This window comes from Mercenaria mercenaria, unplaced genomic scaffold, assembly GCF_021730395.1.
Source record: "Mercenaria mercenaria strain notata unplaced genomic scaffold, MADL_Memer_1 contig_3292, whole genome shotgun sequence".
NCBI lineage: Eukaryota > Metazoa > Mollusca > Bivalvia > Venerida > Veneridae > Mercenaria > Mercenaria mercenaria.
The window spans coordinates 1-20246 of record NW_026461417.1 but is presented as its reverse complement, the minus strand read 5'-3'; the positions used below and the strand labels follow the sequence as shown (position 1 = coordinate 20246).

Genomic DNA, 20246 nt, shown 5'->3' with positions numbered 1-20246 from the left:
TAATAATGCTCAAACAATGAACATGATGCTAATAGTCCTTTAACTACGATATACCTTATGCCCAAAATAGAAACAATACAGAAAATCTGTCATGTGGGTAAGGATACTTATTGGCACATCTGTTATGCGAATAAGAAAAATATCTGCACTTTTTAAGTTTTTTTGTGTTCTGCAACTGTAAGCATGTCCAGGCTTAAACCACTTTGGTAGAAGAAATTGTAATATTTCATCTCAAAAATAATTTAGATAATGTTTTTATACTTTTAAACTGTGAACTACTGTGTAATCAGTCCCTAAATCACACCATGAAAGGTGAAAATTAACAACAGCTAGGACTATCTGCACGAGGTGACTTTCATCAACTTCAGTATAAAAAAATTATTGCAGATGCTTCGTAATAACTTTTAAAAATGTTTAAACCTGAATAAACTGATAATTAAATAGTAAATTAATTCATCAAATTTCATTTGCTCAAATAATTAAAGCAGGCATACTTTAGGCCTCGAACTTATGAGTGACATGCTGGAAGTAATGTTTACATTAACACCGTTTCCGGTGGTCAGTGCGCGTGCGTAGTATACATAAATTCTATGGAAACTAGAGAAATTATTTCTGTAAGGCTTTAAAGTGATAATTAACCACTTTAAAAAAACACTTGAGTCAGATTTATCTGTTTTAGGCCTTTAAATGTACATTTACGTATATTTCGCAGTGACATGGAATAGGGAGATGATAAGTTTCTGGTCTTCTCATTTGTTTTAGCACTCATTTAAGAATAACTCCAGACATAAGCTAAGCTTTTAACCAGAGGTTACGAGTATTTCTCTTTCTAACATGCAGGATTTAAAAAAACAATCAAATTATTACTGTACATGATTAACGTTTACCGCATCTACACGCAATGTGCAAGTGATAAAACTAATAACTTTACATGACTGCATGATTGTGTACTGTGATTTATCCTCCATAGGATTGCTTGTCACAAATATATAACAAACTGCTGTTAAATTTTTTTGACTAACCTTAAGATTAGGTGAGTATTGGCATGAGAAGTAGTCCAACTAATTTGATGCGATAGATAATTTTTTCATATGGGCAATATCCCCATTCGCATCAAATTTAACACTCAAAAGACCAAAATAGTTGAAGCAATTTCTAATGAAATTTATAAAACTTTAATACATGTATCAAAAAGGGATTCAATTCATCATTGATTTATGTAAAAAATTATCAAATATTATCCAAAACTACGAAGTTTCTGGTGATTTAAACCTATGTATGTACTGTTACATGACTGTGTACTGTGATTCATCCTCCATTATTTTGGTCCTTCAAAGTTTTGATGTTTAGGTTGCCAGTCAGAAATATAAAACAATCTGTACATTGAATTATTTTGACTAGCATGGGAAGTAGCAACACCTTACCTACAAAGCATGTGCCATACAACAAAAATAATATTCAAATAATTGTAGTCAGCATTTCATCTTAAATATTGCATGGATTGAGTAAAATAATCATATTCAAGTGTTACGAAGTATTAGGGTATCCTGGCAGCCTGAAGGTCCTTGAAATTGTGCAGGACTCGTTTTGTTTGATGACTAGCAATTCCTTTCATGATCCCTCAGCATAACTCTTTCATTGAAAATGATAGTTCTTTTGTTTGGTAGTGTGAAAGACGCTAGCTGTCATTTTGCCTGAAAAATGCACATGACTTCAAAAATTCTCCATGGATATTGCAACAATTTATATTGTAGAACTCTATGCTCTATGACAAGTGTTGTTTTCTATTTAAGATCAAAATATGTGAGGCAGCTAGAGCTCAGCTAGCATAGGGGCAGTATGCCTATCACTAAAATCCCGATAGTCCACAAGTTTGGGATTATTTCCCATACACAGAGACTTGAGTTACAGGAGCGACTACTGAAACAGTCCTACATACAGACACTGAAAAGCCAGAAAGTTCTTGTACCAACGAGGTAAGTTTGCAATGCCGGTAGTTTTGTCTGTCTACATCTACATCCAGTGGAACATAACTTTTAAGAAGATTTTGGTAGGGATATAAATAAATATTATACAGTTTTGATCAAAATGGAAGTCCACACACTGTAAAAAAGAAAGTTGATTAAAAAACACACACACACAAATTATAAGTTTATTAAACTATGTATTATAATGAATAATTTTAATGATATATTATGGGTGTTACTGAAGAATGTTTTGGGTATCAGTTGATCAGAAAGAGATATGTAATCATATTTCCACTGTTTACAAAAACAAAGTTCCAAAGAGATCTACGAATTCAGACTTTGTTCACATATAGACTGAGAATTTTACAATGGAACAGAGCTTTTCTTCCTTCTATAAATATCTGCCTTTGTCCATTGAATTGCCATATTTTTAGTTAAAATGCAACTTTTTCAAAAACAAAATTTGAAATTCCGTAAATGTAAAGGTGAGAGCAGCTTCCTGTCTTCAGGAAAAAAAGCATTTCGGACTAAATGTGTAGTAGAAGTCATGAGATATCATGAAAATCTTTCAAGTATGTTTCAGGGTTTGTCAATTTTTCTATTTTCAGAAATCCATTAGAGGTATCTGAAGATTTTGTGCAGGAGTACAACAATGCTAAAGACTTTGATGAGAAAGAAAAGTTGGAGCAGTCTGCTCAAAAGATGCTAGAAAGATCAAAGGTTGATATCTGTCACTCAGTTAAACCCAGTTTGTTATGTGTTTAATAAATTTTTGAGTGTGGAAATGAAAAAAAAAATACTTTGATGACATGTGAGAAATGTTAGGGCTACTAATGTATGATGAAGAACAAATCCAATTTATATGATTTTGAGATTGACATTATGTTTCATATGTTTTGTGAAAGGGATACAGAAAGTGTAACTAACACAAATCTGTTTCCATGCTTGTTAGTGCATGTGATATTCAATATAGTGGTTAAATTTTTCAGTAAAAAATGGATGCAATGACCACTCAGATGACTAAAACTGCTTAACGACTTAAATCTGCTTGCGTGTCTCTTAAAGTTGTAATATACAAATACATGATTGTTGACTGTCAAGTATATAGACCTGAAAGTATTTCAAAGTAAGTTTTATTTGCTTTCAAAGGTTTCTTCTTTAATTTCAAAAATGAGCACATGTTGCAATTTTTCTGCTTAGCATGTTATACAACATATCTTGTAATATCATTATTTAAAAAACATATTACAGAGGAGAGCAGGTTTAAAGGATGGGGGAGTGGGAAAACATGTAAATCTTCCAATGGCATGGACAGAACTGGCTCAGCTGGCACAGTGTAGGGGCAAGATACAAGAAGGTAATGTTGTTTCCTTGCTCTCCATAGAAAAAACACCAATTGCAATAAATGGTTGGGGGATGAGCAAACTGCTCGAGGTATCAAGAGTTTCAGGCGATTTAATATATATAAGGAAAACTTCTAGGAGTAAGCAGTGTTCACTGTATTTCAAACCTCTTCCCTTTTTAAGCTATTTATGAGTTGAAAAATAATGTTTTGGTTATATATAGTTGCAATTTCCATAGACTATGTTATACTTGAAAAGCTACAAATTGTCAGGAAATCTTAATACTACAAAATTAATTGGAGCCAAATGCCTGAGAAGTGGTTAACAGATGGATTTTGTTTAGCATATGTATGTCGTGAGGGTAGTACAATGTACATATCGTTAATGGATGGTGAATTAACTTAAAAGGAAAATTGATCTAGATTTATACTGCACTGCTTATTTAAAAGATGTACAATATGTCCACCATTTATTTATTACAGAGTGTTTGGATGTATTGATAATCTCCCTTGATCAGTCTCCACTAGAGAAGTACCATATCCCTGCTCTGTTTTTCCTTGCCGAGACGATGCTGTACTGGTTACGGACAGATGCTGTACACCAACCATATCTCAGAACTGGTGAAATTAAACTATTGAAGGTAATATTTGCTACAAATTGATCATTTCATAACTGTTCTGTGATTCTGCAAAAAGTTGAAATTTCTTCTTGATGCTGACTTCTTTTTTTAAATAATTTCAGTTTTCATCTCTTGAGTCCATGCTGTTTTACAAATAGATTGATTCATTTGATAATAATAAGTATGATACTTGCTGTATTTTTAGCTTGACTACACAAAGTATGGAGAGCTGTCCTACTCGGAGTCATTAAACACTCTAGTAAATATGACAGCTCTGGCTTCCTCAGATGTTCCCAATTTCACTATCCAGTATCGAAATAGTCAAGTTGCTATCTTCTTTTCTAGCTCTTGTAATACCATGCACTCCTGTTTAGCAGTATATAATTAAGTTATTAAATTAATTTGAATGAATAAATATGACACATTTTGTTTGTTGAGAACATTTGCTAAAATATATATTTGTACTGTGCACCATTTGAAAATCCCTTGTTTTGTTGCAGATGGGTCAGTTGGTATTTTCACGGTTATTCTATCATCACATGGCTGGACAACTATCAGGACAGAAGGAGTTTAAAAACAGACTTTTTACATATCTTGATGGTAAACTCATCACAGTATCTTTTGTTGATATCAGCATGAACAGAATCTTGCAGTAACATACCTGATCATCAAAACCATATTCAAAATAAAGGGCCTCCATGTCAGAATGTTTAAGTTTGCTCACTTTGAATCACTCGCCTCACCTAAGATAGTTCAAAGCCTTGCTTTGGGTGTAGAATTTGATACAGCTTTTTTATGGAAGGTCCCTGGTTCTACCAAGGTACCCAACCATACCAGAAATAATGCAAGGAGGGGCACCTCGGGTCTTGTTTTTCAGTCAGAATTTGAAAAAAAGTCACCATATGAACTGTGTCCTTGTGACTGTAAACCAAACAAGAAAAAAAAAATATTTCATTGGCTGTTAGACTGATTTGACAAAATAATTTTCATAGTCACTCTGCTTTTTCCTTTTAATCAGTATCAAACTCATACTGTACTCTGACACATCCCTATATTGTATTGATACCTTTGTCACAGTCTAAAATGATTGAACCTAATGATGAATATTTTTTATAAAATATTGCTGTCTGACCAATGTTGCTGGACATCAGTTATAGGCAAGTTTTATAACTGTTTTGGAAAAATCACTATTACAAGTTACATAATTATTATGCTTATTTCTAGTTGCTTTTTAAATAGTTTCTACATGTAACTTGTTGTTACTAGTATATGGGTAGGTAAATATGGTTTGTGTTTTAGGGCTACAGGAATGCCAGGAAGCATACAGCCCCTATCCAAATGCCCTTCTGTCCCTGAGGTTTATCATAACTGTTGGTAAAATCATCATGTCAGATACACAACTTGAACCTGGAGATATCAAGGAGGGTGATAACATCAGGAAATCTGCTCTCAGTAGACCTAGTGCTGTATGTATAATCAAGCTGTTGCTTAAATCTTTTCTATAAGGATTTTACATGCTTGCCTGTTTAAGACGGGGTTTTCTCTACCTGAGGGACAATATGGAATGAAAAACAAGGTTTTTTATCCAAGTTGTCCAGAGGAATGGGAAGAAAGCTGTTTTATTCAGGCAGACATGTAAGATAATTTTTCTTGCCTATCATGTTCAAAACGCTATCTTAGATAAGGTTTTTCTCTAGGGATAGACAGGAATATCTCTCCCTGGCATGTGATTGGACATATGTTTACTTTCCAGGGTTCTAGCCAGGATTTTCTGAAGGCATGTTGCAGAAGGATATTTTCTGACGAGCAAAGGGGTGGGTGCGGCAGGGGTCTCCCCTCCTGCATGGGGGGTATGGGGGTCACCCCAGAAAATTTTGTGTTACTACAACTCTTTTTGGTGCATTCTGGTGCATTTCAGAGTGAAAAACATAGTGGTATTTTCAGTGATTAATAAGCATCATTTACATGTACAACAAGAAAAGATATTAGGTCATAAAAGTCCTATGGAGTTATTTGCTGAATGACAAAAGTTCATCAATTTTAAGTTGCTAAAAATGTTCATTTACTATTTATTGTACATAAAACAACACAATTTTAGCACTGCACACAGATCTATTTGTATTTTAAAGTTTATGTCTTCTATTTCTGCGGAGTTTATTTGCTGAAAACTTATCCATTTTAAGTTTTTGAAAATGTCAACTGTTTGTTGTACATACATGTAAAACAACACAATCTGAGACTGTCATCCAGGGAAACGCTGGTTTCCATTTTGGATCAATGGCCATTTGGCGTGGCTGGGAGGGATTCTGAAATTGTGACCGGGGCCTCCGTGGCCGAGTGGTTAAGGTCGCTGGCTTCAAATCACTTGCCCCTCATCGATGTGGGTTCGAGCCTCACTCGGGGCGTTGAATTCTTCATGCGAGGAAGCCATCCAGCTGGCTTACGGAAGGTCGGTGGTTCTACCAAAGTGTCCGTCCGTGTTGAAATAATGCACGAACGGTATTTCAAACCTTTCTCTACAAGTTCGGTATTTCAAACCTTTCTCTACAAGTTCTATTTTGAAAGTGACGACAGAAAACATTAATTCTTGCATTGTCTTTTCGATATTCCGCCCGAGAAAACATATTTCATACATGTGAAAAACATTAATATTACGGCGATAATTGTTCAAAAGCATTTAACCGTGTTGCACAATTTTTGACTTAATTCCTTACATTGTCTTTCCTTGATTGCGAAAAACATTCGGACGATAATTGTTGAATCATCTGTCATTATATCTAATGACATGTATAATATTAAAACTTGCGAAAACAGTCACTTTCATGTACACATCACAAGATGCCGCCTGTCAAAAGGATTTAAAGGCGGAGCTACGATGAAATTTACGTCACACGTTCCACATATAGGAAGCTGTCATTGGTTTATCGGTTATCTTAACTCGCATCGCCTTACCTAAACTATCGGGTAGCACGTGGTAGCTTTTTGAATACAGTATCGAATTAATCGGGGTGTTTATTGGGATGATTTTATGACATGTCGCTTCGGCAATTAAGGGATGACGGGGAAAATAAGGGATGTCGAATATACAACCCAAAGTCTGAAGGCATGTCGCACACGACAGGCGATAATAGCCTGGCGAGAACCCTGCTTTCCCTGCTAGGTAGGCAAGAAAAGCTTGTCTAAAATTATGCTAATATTTTATTCGCAGATTCTGTAACAGCATTTTCAGTCCTGAATATTGAAATAAACATAGAGAAATTACTACTGTTTGCAGATCAAATTGCCCTTTCCTCCTTTTTGAAATCGACAGAGTTACTCTTTTACGTCACAAAAACCGTGAAGCTGAAGCTATTTTTGGAACAATGCTGACAGGTTAACCCCGCCTCATTCATTCACTTTGTGGTGAAACTTTTTTCTTTATCTATACGTCACACAAAGCGCGCGCTCTGACTCTATCTTTGAAGTATCGCCGTACTTGCATACATTGTAAAGTGCAGTGAATAAGGAGATAATAGATATATATTGTTTCAAAAGTAGAATATAGAATATTTCAACTACGTTCACATGAAAACAGCGTTTTTTGTTTGTTATGACAATTATTATCGACGAAATTTCTAACCATGCAAAAGGATACATGGTTTTATAGAAAGGTATCATTGATCATTGAACCTTCAAGCTCCGCAACACTTGTAGAAAATGTAATTGTTATATCCGTAAAAACTGATTTATTTGATTTTTTTTGGTGGGGTTTACGTGTAAAACTATGTGAATTTATCTACTATTTATTTGAAGTCGTTTAAACATTATATCAGTTATTAACATACAGGCAGTTGATAAGCCTTGTCTTCGTTCATGGAAAGAACCAGTTATAGACTCACATAAGTCAAAATAATTCGACGTTTAGTTTGTTTTATATTTGTGAAGGTCACTCTAAAAGGACCAAAATAATTGAGGATAAATCGCAGTAATTATTGGTTTTATCGCTTGCACACGCCGATGCTGATTTTATAAAATTTTATCATATTTTAGCTAGTTTTAAAACAACTTTAACATGTTTTACATAGAACTGAAACAAAGGTAATAAAACAACTATAAAAAAACAAATAGTAAACATAGGAAGAAAATATCATTTACAGTAAAGTTAGGCAAGCATTTGTAAATAGATGTTAGGGACCTATGGTGGCATAAACAACATACAGAGCAGAGTAATGGATATAAGAAAGAAGTCACCATAGGAAAATCCAGTAGTGAAAACGTACAATAAACAAGCAGACGACGACTGGCAACCAAAAACAAGTAAATTTTAGATAAGAATAATACCGCGAAATTTAGGTGTCCCGTACACAGGAAATGCGTGTGGAGCTTTTAATATCCAACAGATTTGCTTCAAACTTTCAACGTCGATAAAAGATAGATGTAGCTAGAATATTAGGGCATTTTCATTAAGATACAAACTTTAAACTAATCAAAATTACATAAAAACGGCCGATTTTTCATAAATTTACCGGTAAAATTTTATACAGCGCGATCGCAAATAGCTATTATGTCTTATAAGTAAATAAATTGAAATCAATGCGAAAAATAAAATTGGACTTTCGGCTAGAAAAGGCAAAAACAGAATAGAAAAATCTTTAATAAGAAGAAAATGCCATCAATTTAAAAACATACAGTAAAAACGAAATTGTTAACCATAATGCGAATAGTAAGTACATAGAGTAAATAAAAAAATGTCGATGACATAGGCGTGGCGTGTAACCTAAAAATAAACCTGTGTATGGAAATGTATCGGACGTAAATAGATAGTTGTTATCAACCAGTCAAAAATATAACGATATTCAACTCTTGAGTAAAATTATTTGGACTACCTTTTGATACATGTAAGTTTTATTTGAATTTATCTTATATTCGCAACAATATCAGCATTTAAACCCAAATCTGGCAATGACAATTTCTTTCGAGTGGAGAAAACTACTCGTAACTGTTTCCTGGGATCGCTTCGAATTAGTTAGAATAAGACTTACATATTCCGTAAGAAATTGCCGACTTTTTTTTTCTATTAAGGAAGAAGCATGGTCGGTTCCGGCAATCGAATTTATGCCCTTCAATCAACGATGAGCGAATCCAACAACTCGAGTCAGTCACGTTTTATAATTATTGTTAAAAAAAATAAACACGAGGTACATTATTTAAAAATATGCAGCAAAAGGTACTGAAATTTAGGCAGAAAAAGGCCTGTAATGTATAAGAGGGTGTCTTTTTTCATATCCACGCTACCTAAATGTAGTTTGCATTATGGCAAGATTCATTTAAATTTTAAATGAAGATTAGTTCTAGTACATCTGTTACAATCCAGTTAAGCGCAGTCTATGTAAACAAATTCATTCAGTAGTTTTTACTCGTATCGGAAAGGCGGAGTTACCTGTATAGACGAGATCCAAAAATAGCTCCAGCATCGCTGTAAAGGTACAAGTTTATCGATTTAAGAAAAGACGAAAGGGCAATTTGATCTGCAAACAGTAGTAATCAATCAAAATTGAATGCTTCTGAATTTTTTGGTAAGCTGATCTTACACATTTATTGATATTCAAACAAATGACTGTTTAATTGTTGAAACATTGTGGTGTGATTTCTTGTAAAATTATCACATTGAAGCTGAAATTTACCATATTCCATTGATAATACATGTGATGTTTTTGTGTTGATTCACCATAAAATCCAGCTTACTCACTTTTCCTCTGTTTTTATATTACGAAATAATTTTACTTGTTATAAAATAAGGTCCACAGTATGAGTAATGTACATTTTATAAATATGTTACACATTTATTATTGATAATATCTGGTTGACTGTTAAAGATAGTCTTATAATGTTTCACATACCTGTTGTGATTAACACATGATATGTTTTTAATGTAATATAATATGAAATTATACATTATATTATGTGCTGCATATCTTCTATACTGTTCTATATTGTTTAAAGAGAAGTACAGATACTGGCAAAAGAACCATCCATTCCAAAGACATGACAACTCACACCGCTCACAGTGTGGCAATCAGCAGCAGTGTTCATGACCTCAGCCCCACTCTATGGCACGCCCTGGATGTGTGGCGATGTACTAACCATCTCAGTGGGGGTCTCACTGAGGCCCTGAAAGCCCTCAGTCACTGTGGTATGGGGCTTGTAAATGAAAGCTGGTAAGATATTGTATCTCAGGCTGCAAAACCTGATTTCTTCTGCCATACTTTCTTAGTCATATCTTAATATTGTCAAGCAGTTTAAATGAAGTACTTAAAGCTGAAGTTGAATTACCGGCACAGAAGCACCAATGTTTCTAGATGTGACCCAAGTAATGCACCTTGACTTATTTGATATTATCTAAATTTATTTAGAACAATTTCAAACTTATCATTTTTTCCAACAAACTTCTGTTTTGTTCCTCTTATTAGAATGTTGGATTTTTATGCCCCCGAAGGGAGGCATATAGTTTTTTAACCGTCTGTCGGTCTGTCCGCAATTTTCGTGTCCGGTCCATATCTTTGTCATCCATGGATGGATTTTCAAATAACTTGGCATGAATGTGTACCACAGTAAGACGACATGTCGCGCGCAAGACCAAGGTCCGTAGCTCAAAGGTCAAGGTCACACTTAGACGTTAAAGGTCATTTTTCATGATAGTGCATTGATGGGCGTGTCCAGTCCATATCTTTGTCATCCATGGATGGATTTTCAAGTAACTACGCATAAATGTGTGGCACAGTAAGACGACGTGTCGCGCGCAAGACTGAGGTCTGTAGCTCAAAGGTCAAGGTCACACTTAGATGTTAAAGGTCATATTTCATGATAGTGCATTGATGGGCGTGTCCGGTCCATATCTTTGTCATTCATGCATGGATTTTAGAATTATTGGGCATGAATGTGCACCACAGTAAGACGACGTGTCGCGCGCAAGACCCAGGTCCGTAGCTCAAAAGTCAAGGTCACACTTAGACGTTAAAGGTCGTATTTCATGATAGTGCAGTGATGGGCATGTCCAGTCCATATCTTTGTCATTCATGCATGGATTTTAAAATAACTACGCATGAATGTGTGGCACAGTAAGACGACGTGTCGCGCGCAAGACCCAGGTCCATAGGTCAAAGGTCCTAAACTCTAACATCGGCCATAACTATTCATTCAAAGTGCCATCGGAGGCATGTGTCATCCTATGGAGACAGCTCTTGTTTAATAGATAAATATGATATTTGACTTTTATCATTAAAAAAATAAAAACTGATTTTTTTTGTTTCAATTTCATAATTTGCTGTTACAGGGTAGACAGTATGATAGCTCTACAGATTCTGGCTGAGGCCTCCAAGTCCAGCCTCATGGCCATGAGGGCCCTTCATAATCTTGCACGAGGGTACAGACCAGGGGATAAGGTGAAATCACCACCTACATCCAGCAGGTCTGAAAGTTCAGGTGAGCTATCATTTTTAGTAACTGGAGAAAACAGATTAAGTGTTGCTAGATATCATTGTCTCCCTATTTGTTTGCTAGAAATTTAGAAATGTATCAAAATACTTATGTTGCTTCAATTATAATTTTATTTCATAAAGATAATTATTTGCCTTAAGTGGCAATGTTGTTTTTTGTTCTTGAATTTAGTCAGTTGGAAATTTACTGTAGAACATGCTAGTATATTTATTTATTTATTTTAATGGTAAAGACTTCTTTGTGTATACATGTTGAAAATAGGGCATATACAGTCAAACTTTGTTAAGTCGAACTGGACGGGACCAGCACAAATTGTTCGAGTGATCGGTTTTTTGAGCCATCAAACAAAATTTATTATATAGGGATTTTTCCAGGACCTGCCAACAAGTTCGAGAGAAGGGTGATGTACAAATTATTCGAGTTAACGAAGTTTGACTGTATTGGTAAAACAAAGATAAACGTTCATATTCTAAACTGTTACAAATTGTCCAAAGGAATTGTTTATTTTCCTTCAAAAATCCTTTATAACAAAACCTGTTTGTCATTTTTCATTTTTATAGAACAAAAACTGAAGCAGAGCTCATCGGGTAGGTAGCCTTAACTGGTGATGGGAACACATTAGAAGTTCTTTAATGTTTACTTGTTTAACTTTCATAATGCAATATAGTATTATTTTAAAGCAGTTTATCATATAAATTTAAATTATTGTAGAAAGTTTGATTTTCTGTTGATGACTCTAAGCAATTTATAGATAACGGTCACTGTAGATTTTGTTATTTTTGCATCGCTTTTATTTGATAATTTGATATACAACAAATCTATTTGTGTGTTTAAGAACTCAATCTCCATAGTTGTTTATACTTTTGGAGAAAATACTTCATAATATTTTCTGGAATTGAAATGGCATGTCACTCTGATATGTTTTTATCATAGTACATGCATATAAATGTTTTGTAAACCATATTTTTTCTTTTTCTTGTATGCCAATTAGGTTGATAGTAGAAATAAAAGTAAAACGAATGCTTTACTTTTAAGCACTTTTTTAGTCATAGAGGCAAATGAATTTATGCATTCATTCATGAATTACAGCATGTGAGTCATCTTATACCCCAGGATGTAAGACGACTTTCTCCAATCCTGTCTGGCATGCAAGAAATTGAAATCTTTATTAAGGAAAGACATGGTGTAGCAGTTCATATTCAGTCCATTTAATATATCATCTAACACTGCCTGCTTGATTTACAGCAAGTCCTACAACTAAGAAAATCTTAAGATTCGGTACGAGTACTAGAATACACGTAATCTTTCCTCTAAACACATTAGTACATACACTTGTACATGTATATTCTGTGTAATGACTGACTTAGAAACTAACAGTTAGATATTTTTATACAGTATTACCATAATTGAGCTGCGCAATGAGAAAACCAACATATTGCATTTGCGAACAGCATGGGTCCAGACAAGCCTGCACATTCGCGCAGTCTGGTCAGGATCCATGCTGTTCGCTAAAAGTTTCTCTAATTCCAATATGCTTTGAAAGTGAACAGCATGGATCCTGACCAGACTGCGCGAATGCGCAGGCTGGTCTGGATCCATGCTGGTTGCAAAAACACTATGTTGGTTTTCTCATGGCGCGGCTCGTATAGTTTGTTATTTCTGCAAGGAATAAATTTCTGCTGCTCTGCAAGTCTGACCATATTTTTAAAAAATATATACCATAATAATTTGTCCTGAGTATAGCTTGAAGCTATATTTTACATGTGGAAATGTGAATGTGTAATATATTGTTAAGACCATTTCCTTATATGGTTGTTTGGTAATTGCTGGTGATACAGATTACATCATTTTAAAACACTTGTTTATTCCTGATTCCTTAGCCTTCCCTTTTTTGGACAGACTGCAGAAATTTGAATTTCTGAAATGACAAACTGCACAAAATTAAAGTGCAGAAAAAGATATCTCGACTTAAAAGGCAAATATTCAGAATTTATTCGAACGCAGAAATAAACTTTTATATAGGGATGGGAACGAATATTCGAATATTCGAAAATCGGTCGAATATTCGAATATGAAAATCAAATTCGAATATTCGTAAATTATTGTATTTTTTTTTCAAAGTAAGTATCTTTGATTTTGGGCAACATGAGCATGCTAATTCTACAGAATAAAACCAAGTCATGTTTGTTTATCGCATATCAAAAGATGTCAAATTAACAAGAAAATAGCAATGCATAATTGGCAGGGGCCATCGTTACGGATTAACAGTTTGCAACAGGCGTCAGTGTGTCAGATGCATGTCAAAAGATGTCCAATTAACAAGAACATTGCAATGCATAATTACCTGGGGTCATCGCTACGAATTAACAGTTTGTATTAGGCGTAAATTTTTTTTTTTCAAAAACAATACCAAACTTGTAGATATTGTCGATCTTTTCACAATATTTTGTACGACGTTTCAGACCATCTGCAGAATCGGTTTTCATCCGCCATCGGCCGTATTCGAATTAAATTTTGAAGTACTTTATAATAAAATCAAGAAGTAACATATGATTGATGCATAAGTTCATGTTGAAGGAGGTTTAAGTCTGCCTTACTTGCTTTTTACACGACGATTTTTACACGCCAGTTGAAAATTTTCAAAATGGCGTTGGTAATACAACAGTGCGTCACGTGTTTAAATGGGACGACCTGCTGTTTTTAGATAAAATTGCGACGGTCTTAATTATAATCGTTTTGATTTTTTGTATCATTTTGAAGCTAAAACACTGAATTAGTTAAATCTGTTCATGATTATACTGACAGAATCGTGAAATAAAACGCTAGGATCGGCGGGTTTTGCTAGGTAGGAGTGGGTTACCCGAATCAAACATTTTTTGGCCTTATTACGTACGATGATCCACGCTTTAAACAAGTGAATACGTTGTGTATATGCCAATCACTTAATAAGAATTTAAAGCTTCCATTAAAACAAACCGAATATTCGAATATATTCGAATATGGCAAACCGAATATTCAAATATTGATTTCAGTATTCGTTCCCATCCCTACTTTTGTATGTTACAAATCGATAGTTAGCATAGAAGTAGATTTTATTTTCAATTTATTGCTGTCTGTGGACCGTGGGATTGACACAAATTTTAGACAGTATAGTTTCTGATTAATGCTTTGATAAACATGGTGGATTATATATGCGTGAAGTTGAATCTGTTTAAGATATCGCACATGGCTTTTAGATGGACAAAAACAAAACATTTCAGGAAAAGTTTACGCAAATTTATGTACTGCACTGTGTCATGACCTTGCTTATAGGTTAGATGTATAGGTAGGGCACACAATTTCCAGTGAGTAAATCAAATGTTTGAGTCCCAGATGTGGCCTATGTTCTGTATGATGATTTACCGGAGTGCAATGCATTTGTGCACTGGTTTGGTTTACTGACAGTGGCTAAAATATATTTGTAGAAAATCTACTGTATTAAACACAACATAAAACATGCTATTTCTCCTACTAAATATTTGAACTAAAGCTGTCATGTCCAGTTAATTGTGTTTAGTATCACTTGTTCAGTCAGTTTTAGAGTTAAATTGTTAGATCCACTGTCACGGTGACCTTATTTGCAGATCCATTACTAACGGGTGAAGGGAAAAATATTTATTAAACATTTAAACAAGTATCATAGTTATTACTGCTCCATTGTTTATCATTTGTAAATCTTTAGCTTCAATTATTGGAAGAAAAGGTAGAGCTATTGCACTCAATCATGCATAGACGTTAGCATCCCAGCTTGGTTAAGTTTTGTACATGTATATAAGCTGGTGTCTCACTTCCCACTAATGGAAATAGATTAAAACTTTACATACTTGCTAACTGTGATGTTCTGACTTGCAGTGCACAAGTTTTTGCATTTAGACAGAGTTTTGCCTTTTTTAACATTAAATTTTTTTGGTTTAGTTCTGTTTGTAAGCGGATATCTCAGTATGGATCGAAACTTCACACAGTTTTCACTGTATTAGTCTGGCTTGCATCGCATAGGTTCCACAACTCTATTTTGCCTTTTTACAAAGCTATACCCCTTTATTGACTTCTATGTTCATTCATTTTGTTTTCCTTAAGTGACAAGGCTGTTGAATATTTGAGCATTGCTGTCCTGTTTTTGTGATTAATCAGAAAACATTAGTTTGATTTAGGAAAATTTTAAGGCACATCATTAAAACTTCTTATTATGAGAATTAATTGAATTTCTATTGTCATCCAGGTATGGTCCACAATGTGCTGATAAAATAATATCGATTAGACAATCTTTTAAGCTTCCATTAAGCCTGTAAGAGAATAATATGTTCATTTTTTTCTTTTTTTAGGGTATTTATATCATCTCATATGATTTCAACTGCCGGTTTGTGCAGTTTAAGAGAATACTTTTCTTCTTTGCTAGAGAGTTACAGTTATTCAAGTGATGAGTCAACCCCCAAGGATAGGGAATCTCGTGCCAGTGTAGCAAGCTCTAAACCAACTTTGAGTGATATCTACGAGAGAAGTGAGGAAGGTGACTCAGAGAAAAATAAAACTGCTTCTGCAACAGGTACCTGCTTGTACACAAGTGTAACATAATCTTAGGTTGGATTATATTTTAACTAGTCCAAAGATCCTATCAGCAACCAGAGAATTTCAATGTTTTTACAAGTGTATCTGTATATTATTCCAAGAAACACAGTACCCTTTTGATGAATCCATTAAACATTTCATTCAGTTGGAAAATATTGGTGTTGCTACTGTTTTTGCCCTATCCGTCTGTCCATCACACTTCATTTCTGATCAGTAAGTTGAGAACCATTTCACCTAGAACCTTTAAATACCATAGGGTGATAGGATTTATAGAGTAGTTGATCCCGATTGCTATTGGGGTCACTCCATCAAACGTCAAGGTCACAGAGGCCTATTCCTATCAAAAACTTGAGAACCATTTGACCCAGAACCTTGAAACTTCATAAGATGTCAAGTAGATGACCCCTATTGATTTTGGAATTAGTAGGTCAAAGGTCAAGGTAACTGGGGCCAGAATATGGAAAACCTTTTCTGATCAATAACTTTATAACCACTTGACCTAGAACATCGAAAATTCATAGGATGATTGTACTTGCAGAGTAGATGACCCCTGTTGATTATGTGGTCAGTAGGTCAAAGGCCACAGGACCAGAACATGGAAAACCTTTTCCAATTAATAACTTAAAAACTGTTTGACCCAGAACCTTCAAACTTTGTAGAATGATGGTGCTTATGGGGCAGATGACCCTATTACTTTTAGGGTCACTCCAGCAAAGGTTAAGAACATAGGAAAACCATTACTGGTCTATAGCTTGAGAACCTCTTGACTCAGAGCATTGCTACTTAATGGGATGATTGGACATGTAGAGTAGATGACCCCTTTAGCTCTTGGGGTGAGTAGGTCAACGGTCAACGTCACTAGGGAAAGAACATGCAAAACATTTTTTAATCAATGACATTAGAACAGGATGACCCAGAAAGCTGAAATTTCATAGGATGATTGGACATGCAGAGTAGATGACCCCTATTGATCTTGGGGTCACTTTTCAAAGGTCAAGGTCATGGACCAGAACATGGAAAACCAATTCTGATTTATTACTTGAGAAACACTTGACAAAGAACGTTGAAACTTCACAGAATGATTGGAAATGCTGAGTAGATATCCCTTTTGATTTTGAGGTCACTCTTTCAAAGGTGAAGGTCATAGGGTCCAGAACATTGGAAACCATTTCCAGTCAAAAACTTGAGAACATCTTGACTCAGAACATTGAAACAAAGGATTATCGGACATGCTTAGCAGATGATTCCTAATGACTTTGGGATAAGTAGGTCAAAGGTCAAGCTCACAGAGCCCTGAAACATGAAAACAGTTTCAAGTCCATAATTTAAGAACAACTTGACCCTGAACCCTTAAACTTCATAGGATGTTGGAACTCCGATTGTTTTTGAGTAGATGACTCCGATTGTTTTTGTAGCCAGTATGTCAAAGGTCACAGGGCCAGAACATGGAAAACCTTTTCCAGTTAATAACTTAAGAACTATTTGATCCAGAACCTTCAAAATTTGTAGAATGACAGGGCTTATGGTGTAGATGACCCCTATTGCTTTTAGGGTCACTCCAATAAAGGTTAAGGACATTGGGGCCTAAACAAGGAAAACTGTCACTGGGGTATAACTTGAGAACCTCTTGTCCCAGAGCATTGATACATAATGAGATGATTGGACATGTATTAGATAACCTCAATTGATCTTGGGGTCAGTAGGTCAGAGGTCAAGGACACAGGGGAAAGAACGTGCAAAACATTTTCTGATCAAAAACTTGAGAATAGCTTGACCAAGAATGCTGACACTTCATAGGATAATTGGACATGCAGAGTAGATGACCCATATTGATATTGGGGTCACTTTTTCAAAGGTTAAAGTCACAGGAGCCAAAACATGGAAAACCTATTCTGATTCGTTACTTATGAAACACTTAACAACTTGAAACTTCACAATGATTGGAGTCAGTCAAAGGTGAAGGTCACAGGGGCCAGAAAATGGAAAACTATTTCCAGTCAAAAACTTGAGAACCTCTTGACTCAGAACCTTGAAACTTCAAAGGATTGTCGGACATACTGAGCAGATGATCCGTAATGAATTTGGGGTCTGTAGGTCAAAGGTCAAGCTTACAGGGCCCTGAAACATGAAAACATTTTCCAATCAATAACTTGAGAACAACTTGACCCAGAACCTTGAAACTTCATAGGATGTTTTGACATGCAGAGTAGATGACCCTTATTGATTTTAGGATTTATAGGTCAAAGGTCAAGCTCACAGGGCCCTGAGGCATTAAAACTGTTTCTGATCTATAAGTTGAGAACAACTTGACCCAGAACATTGACACTTCATAACCTGCCTGCTTAGCTCTATAGGGAGAGCGTTGGTCTATGGATCACGGGGTCTTGAGGTCGATCCAGGGGCAGGGCATATGTTCTCCGTGATGATTTGAAGACGTTGTGTCTGAAATCATTCGTCCTCCTGTGGGGAAGTTGGCAGTTACTTGCGGAAAACAGGTTTGTACTGGTACAGAATCCAGGAACACTGGTTAGGTTAACTGCCTGCCGTTACATGACGACTGAAATACTGCTGAAAAATGGCGTTGACCCCCCCCCCACCATCCCCACAATTTTTTGTTTTCTTTAAATTGACACTTCATCATAGGATGATTGGACTTATTGCATAGTATGTCTCCTCCTCCCCCCCCCCCCCCCCCCCCCCCCCCCCCCCCCCCCCCCCCCGACAAGAACACAGGGACCGGAATATTGAAAACCATTTCCATATAGATGACCTAGATGATCGTTATTGCAATTCAGTCACTAAGCCAACCATCAGGGTCACTTTGATTTTGGTTCCTACCCACTATTGACTTCTTGCATATGACTATGCTTTTAGGAGAGACATGTGCTTTTCTACGAATTTTTCTAAGAATATTCTAGTTAAACTATAGATATGTTATAGATCACTTACTTACCTTTTAATGAGTTAAGTTTTTGTATTCCTTTTGTTGATTAGCTGGTGAAAAAATGATCTTTAACCTATCTTATGATATCTAATTGATATTCACATGTGCTTTCTTTGTGTTTCATTGAAGAATGCTAGAATATTAGCTCTATATATAAAAGGAATGGTATGGTTAGGTTTGAGAATAAGTTTTAACATAGGTAAATCCTAGTTGGTATTTCTTACTAAACTTCAATTTCTGTAGAATCAGCACTTCTGTACAAATAGTTTTAAATCTGTATTGTGTATGTGAGGTGGTATAATTTTTTTGAGACAGATGATACACAGTAGTATTCATGGAAACATTTAGGACCAGAGACACACACTTAAGTCTCCAAGGGTTGCATTAAAGGCTGAAGCCCTGGCTACTTTCCTGTAATAAGAAAGGTTCTAAATGGGTGGACCTCCAGAACCACCTCTACTATGCAACTTCCGACTTCTGCTTAATGAAACCACAGTCGAGCCTGCTGTGAAAATGAAATTTATATATCTTGAAGATAGATTGCTCTGTAAAGTCACTTCAGAAGTGATTTGATGTATGATGAAGTCTCCCATAGAGTTGGCATTTATTTTGTAAATTTCTGTATTATAACAGAATCATCGAAGTCTAAACCAAAGAGTGCTGATGTTGATCCATCCCTGAGGGATACAGACCCAAGTGAGGCTTCTCCTCCATATATGCAATCGCCAGTGAAGAAAGATGATGAAAATATAATGTAAGTCATTAAATCCTTGGTGATATTTTTTATATAGAGTCTATATACAGCTTCAGACAAAATAATTAGGCAGATAATTCCTTTGATTGCAATTCGATAAAAACTTTTTGCCATAATGTACCATTGCCAAAATTATCATTTGAGGAACAAGTTATGTCATTAGATAAAATTTATGTGAGTTATGATAAATTATTGTGAGTATATTGTGACAGATGACCAAAATCATTAAATTAATAAAAATGTCTCCCCTGCAAATATGAACAATTTTCCATTATAATTCCTTAATTGATGTATGAAACTGCCTTCATAAGATGACATATTCTATTTAAAACATCCGTCTTTAAATAATTTTCTCGCTTTCTGGATGTTTAAAGTATTTAATCCAGTGCAGTTGCCACCATTATATTAGTCTGCTATGAACAGTTATGATATCCTCTTGTTTTTTTCCTCCTGAAGTCTCCACTATTGAGCTAGTCTAGAAGGAGCAGGTATGAGATCCTTCGATAAAGTATTTTATTTATCTCAACTTAAATAAACT

The 20246-nt window shown here is 35.2% G+C and overlaps 1 protein-coding gene across 4 annotated transcripts; it reads left to right on the top strand.

Moving 5' to 3' along the window:
* Positions 1 to 549: 549 nt before the first annotated feature.
* On the top strand, positions 550 to 19708 carry LOC128552922 (uncharacterized; the record flags this gene model as incomplete). Of its 4 annotated transcripts, none has more annotated exon segments than XM_053534002.1 (13): positions 550 to 614; positions 1794 to 1976; positions 2576 to 2687; positions 3219 to 3324; positions 3793 to 3950; positions 4430 to 4529; positions 5229 to 5395; positions 9912 to 10126; positions 11242 to 11390; positions 11966 to 11992; positions 12651 to 12683; positions 15841 to 15987; positions 19588 to 19708. In XM_053534002.1, coding segments are annotated over 12 exon segments (1472 nt in total), but the record flags the coding sequence as incomplete, so codon positions are not given.
* Between the last annotated feature and the right edge of the window lie 538 nt (positions 19709 to 20246).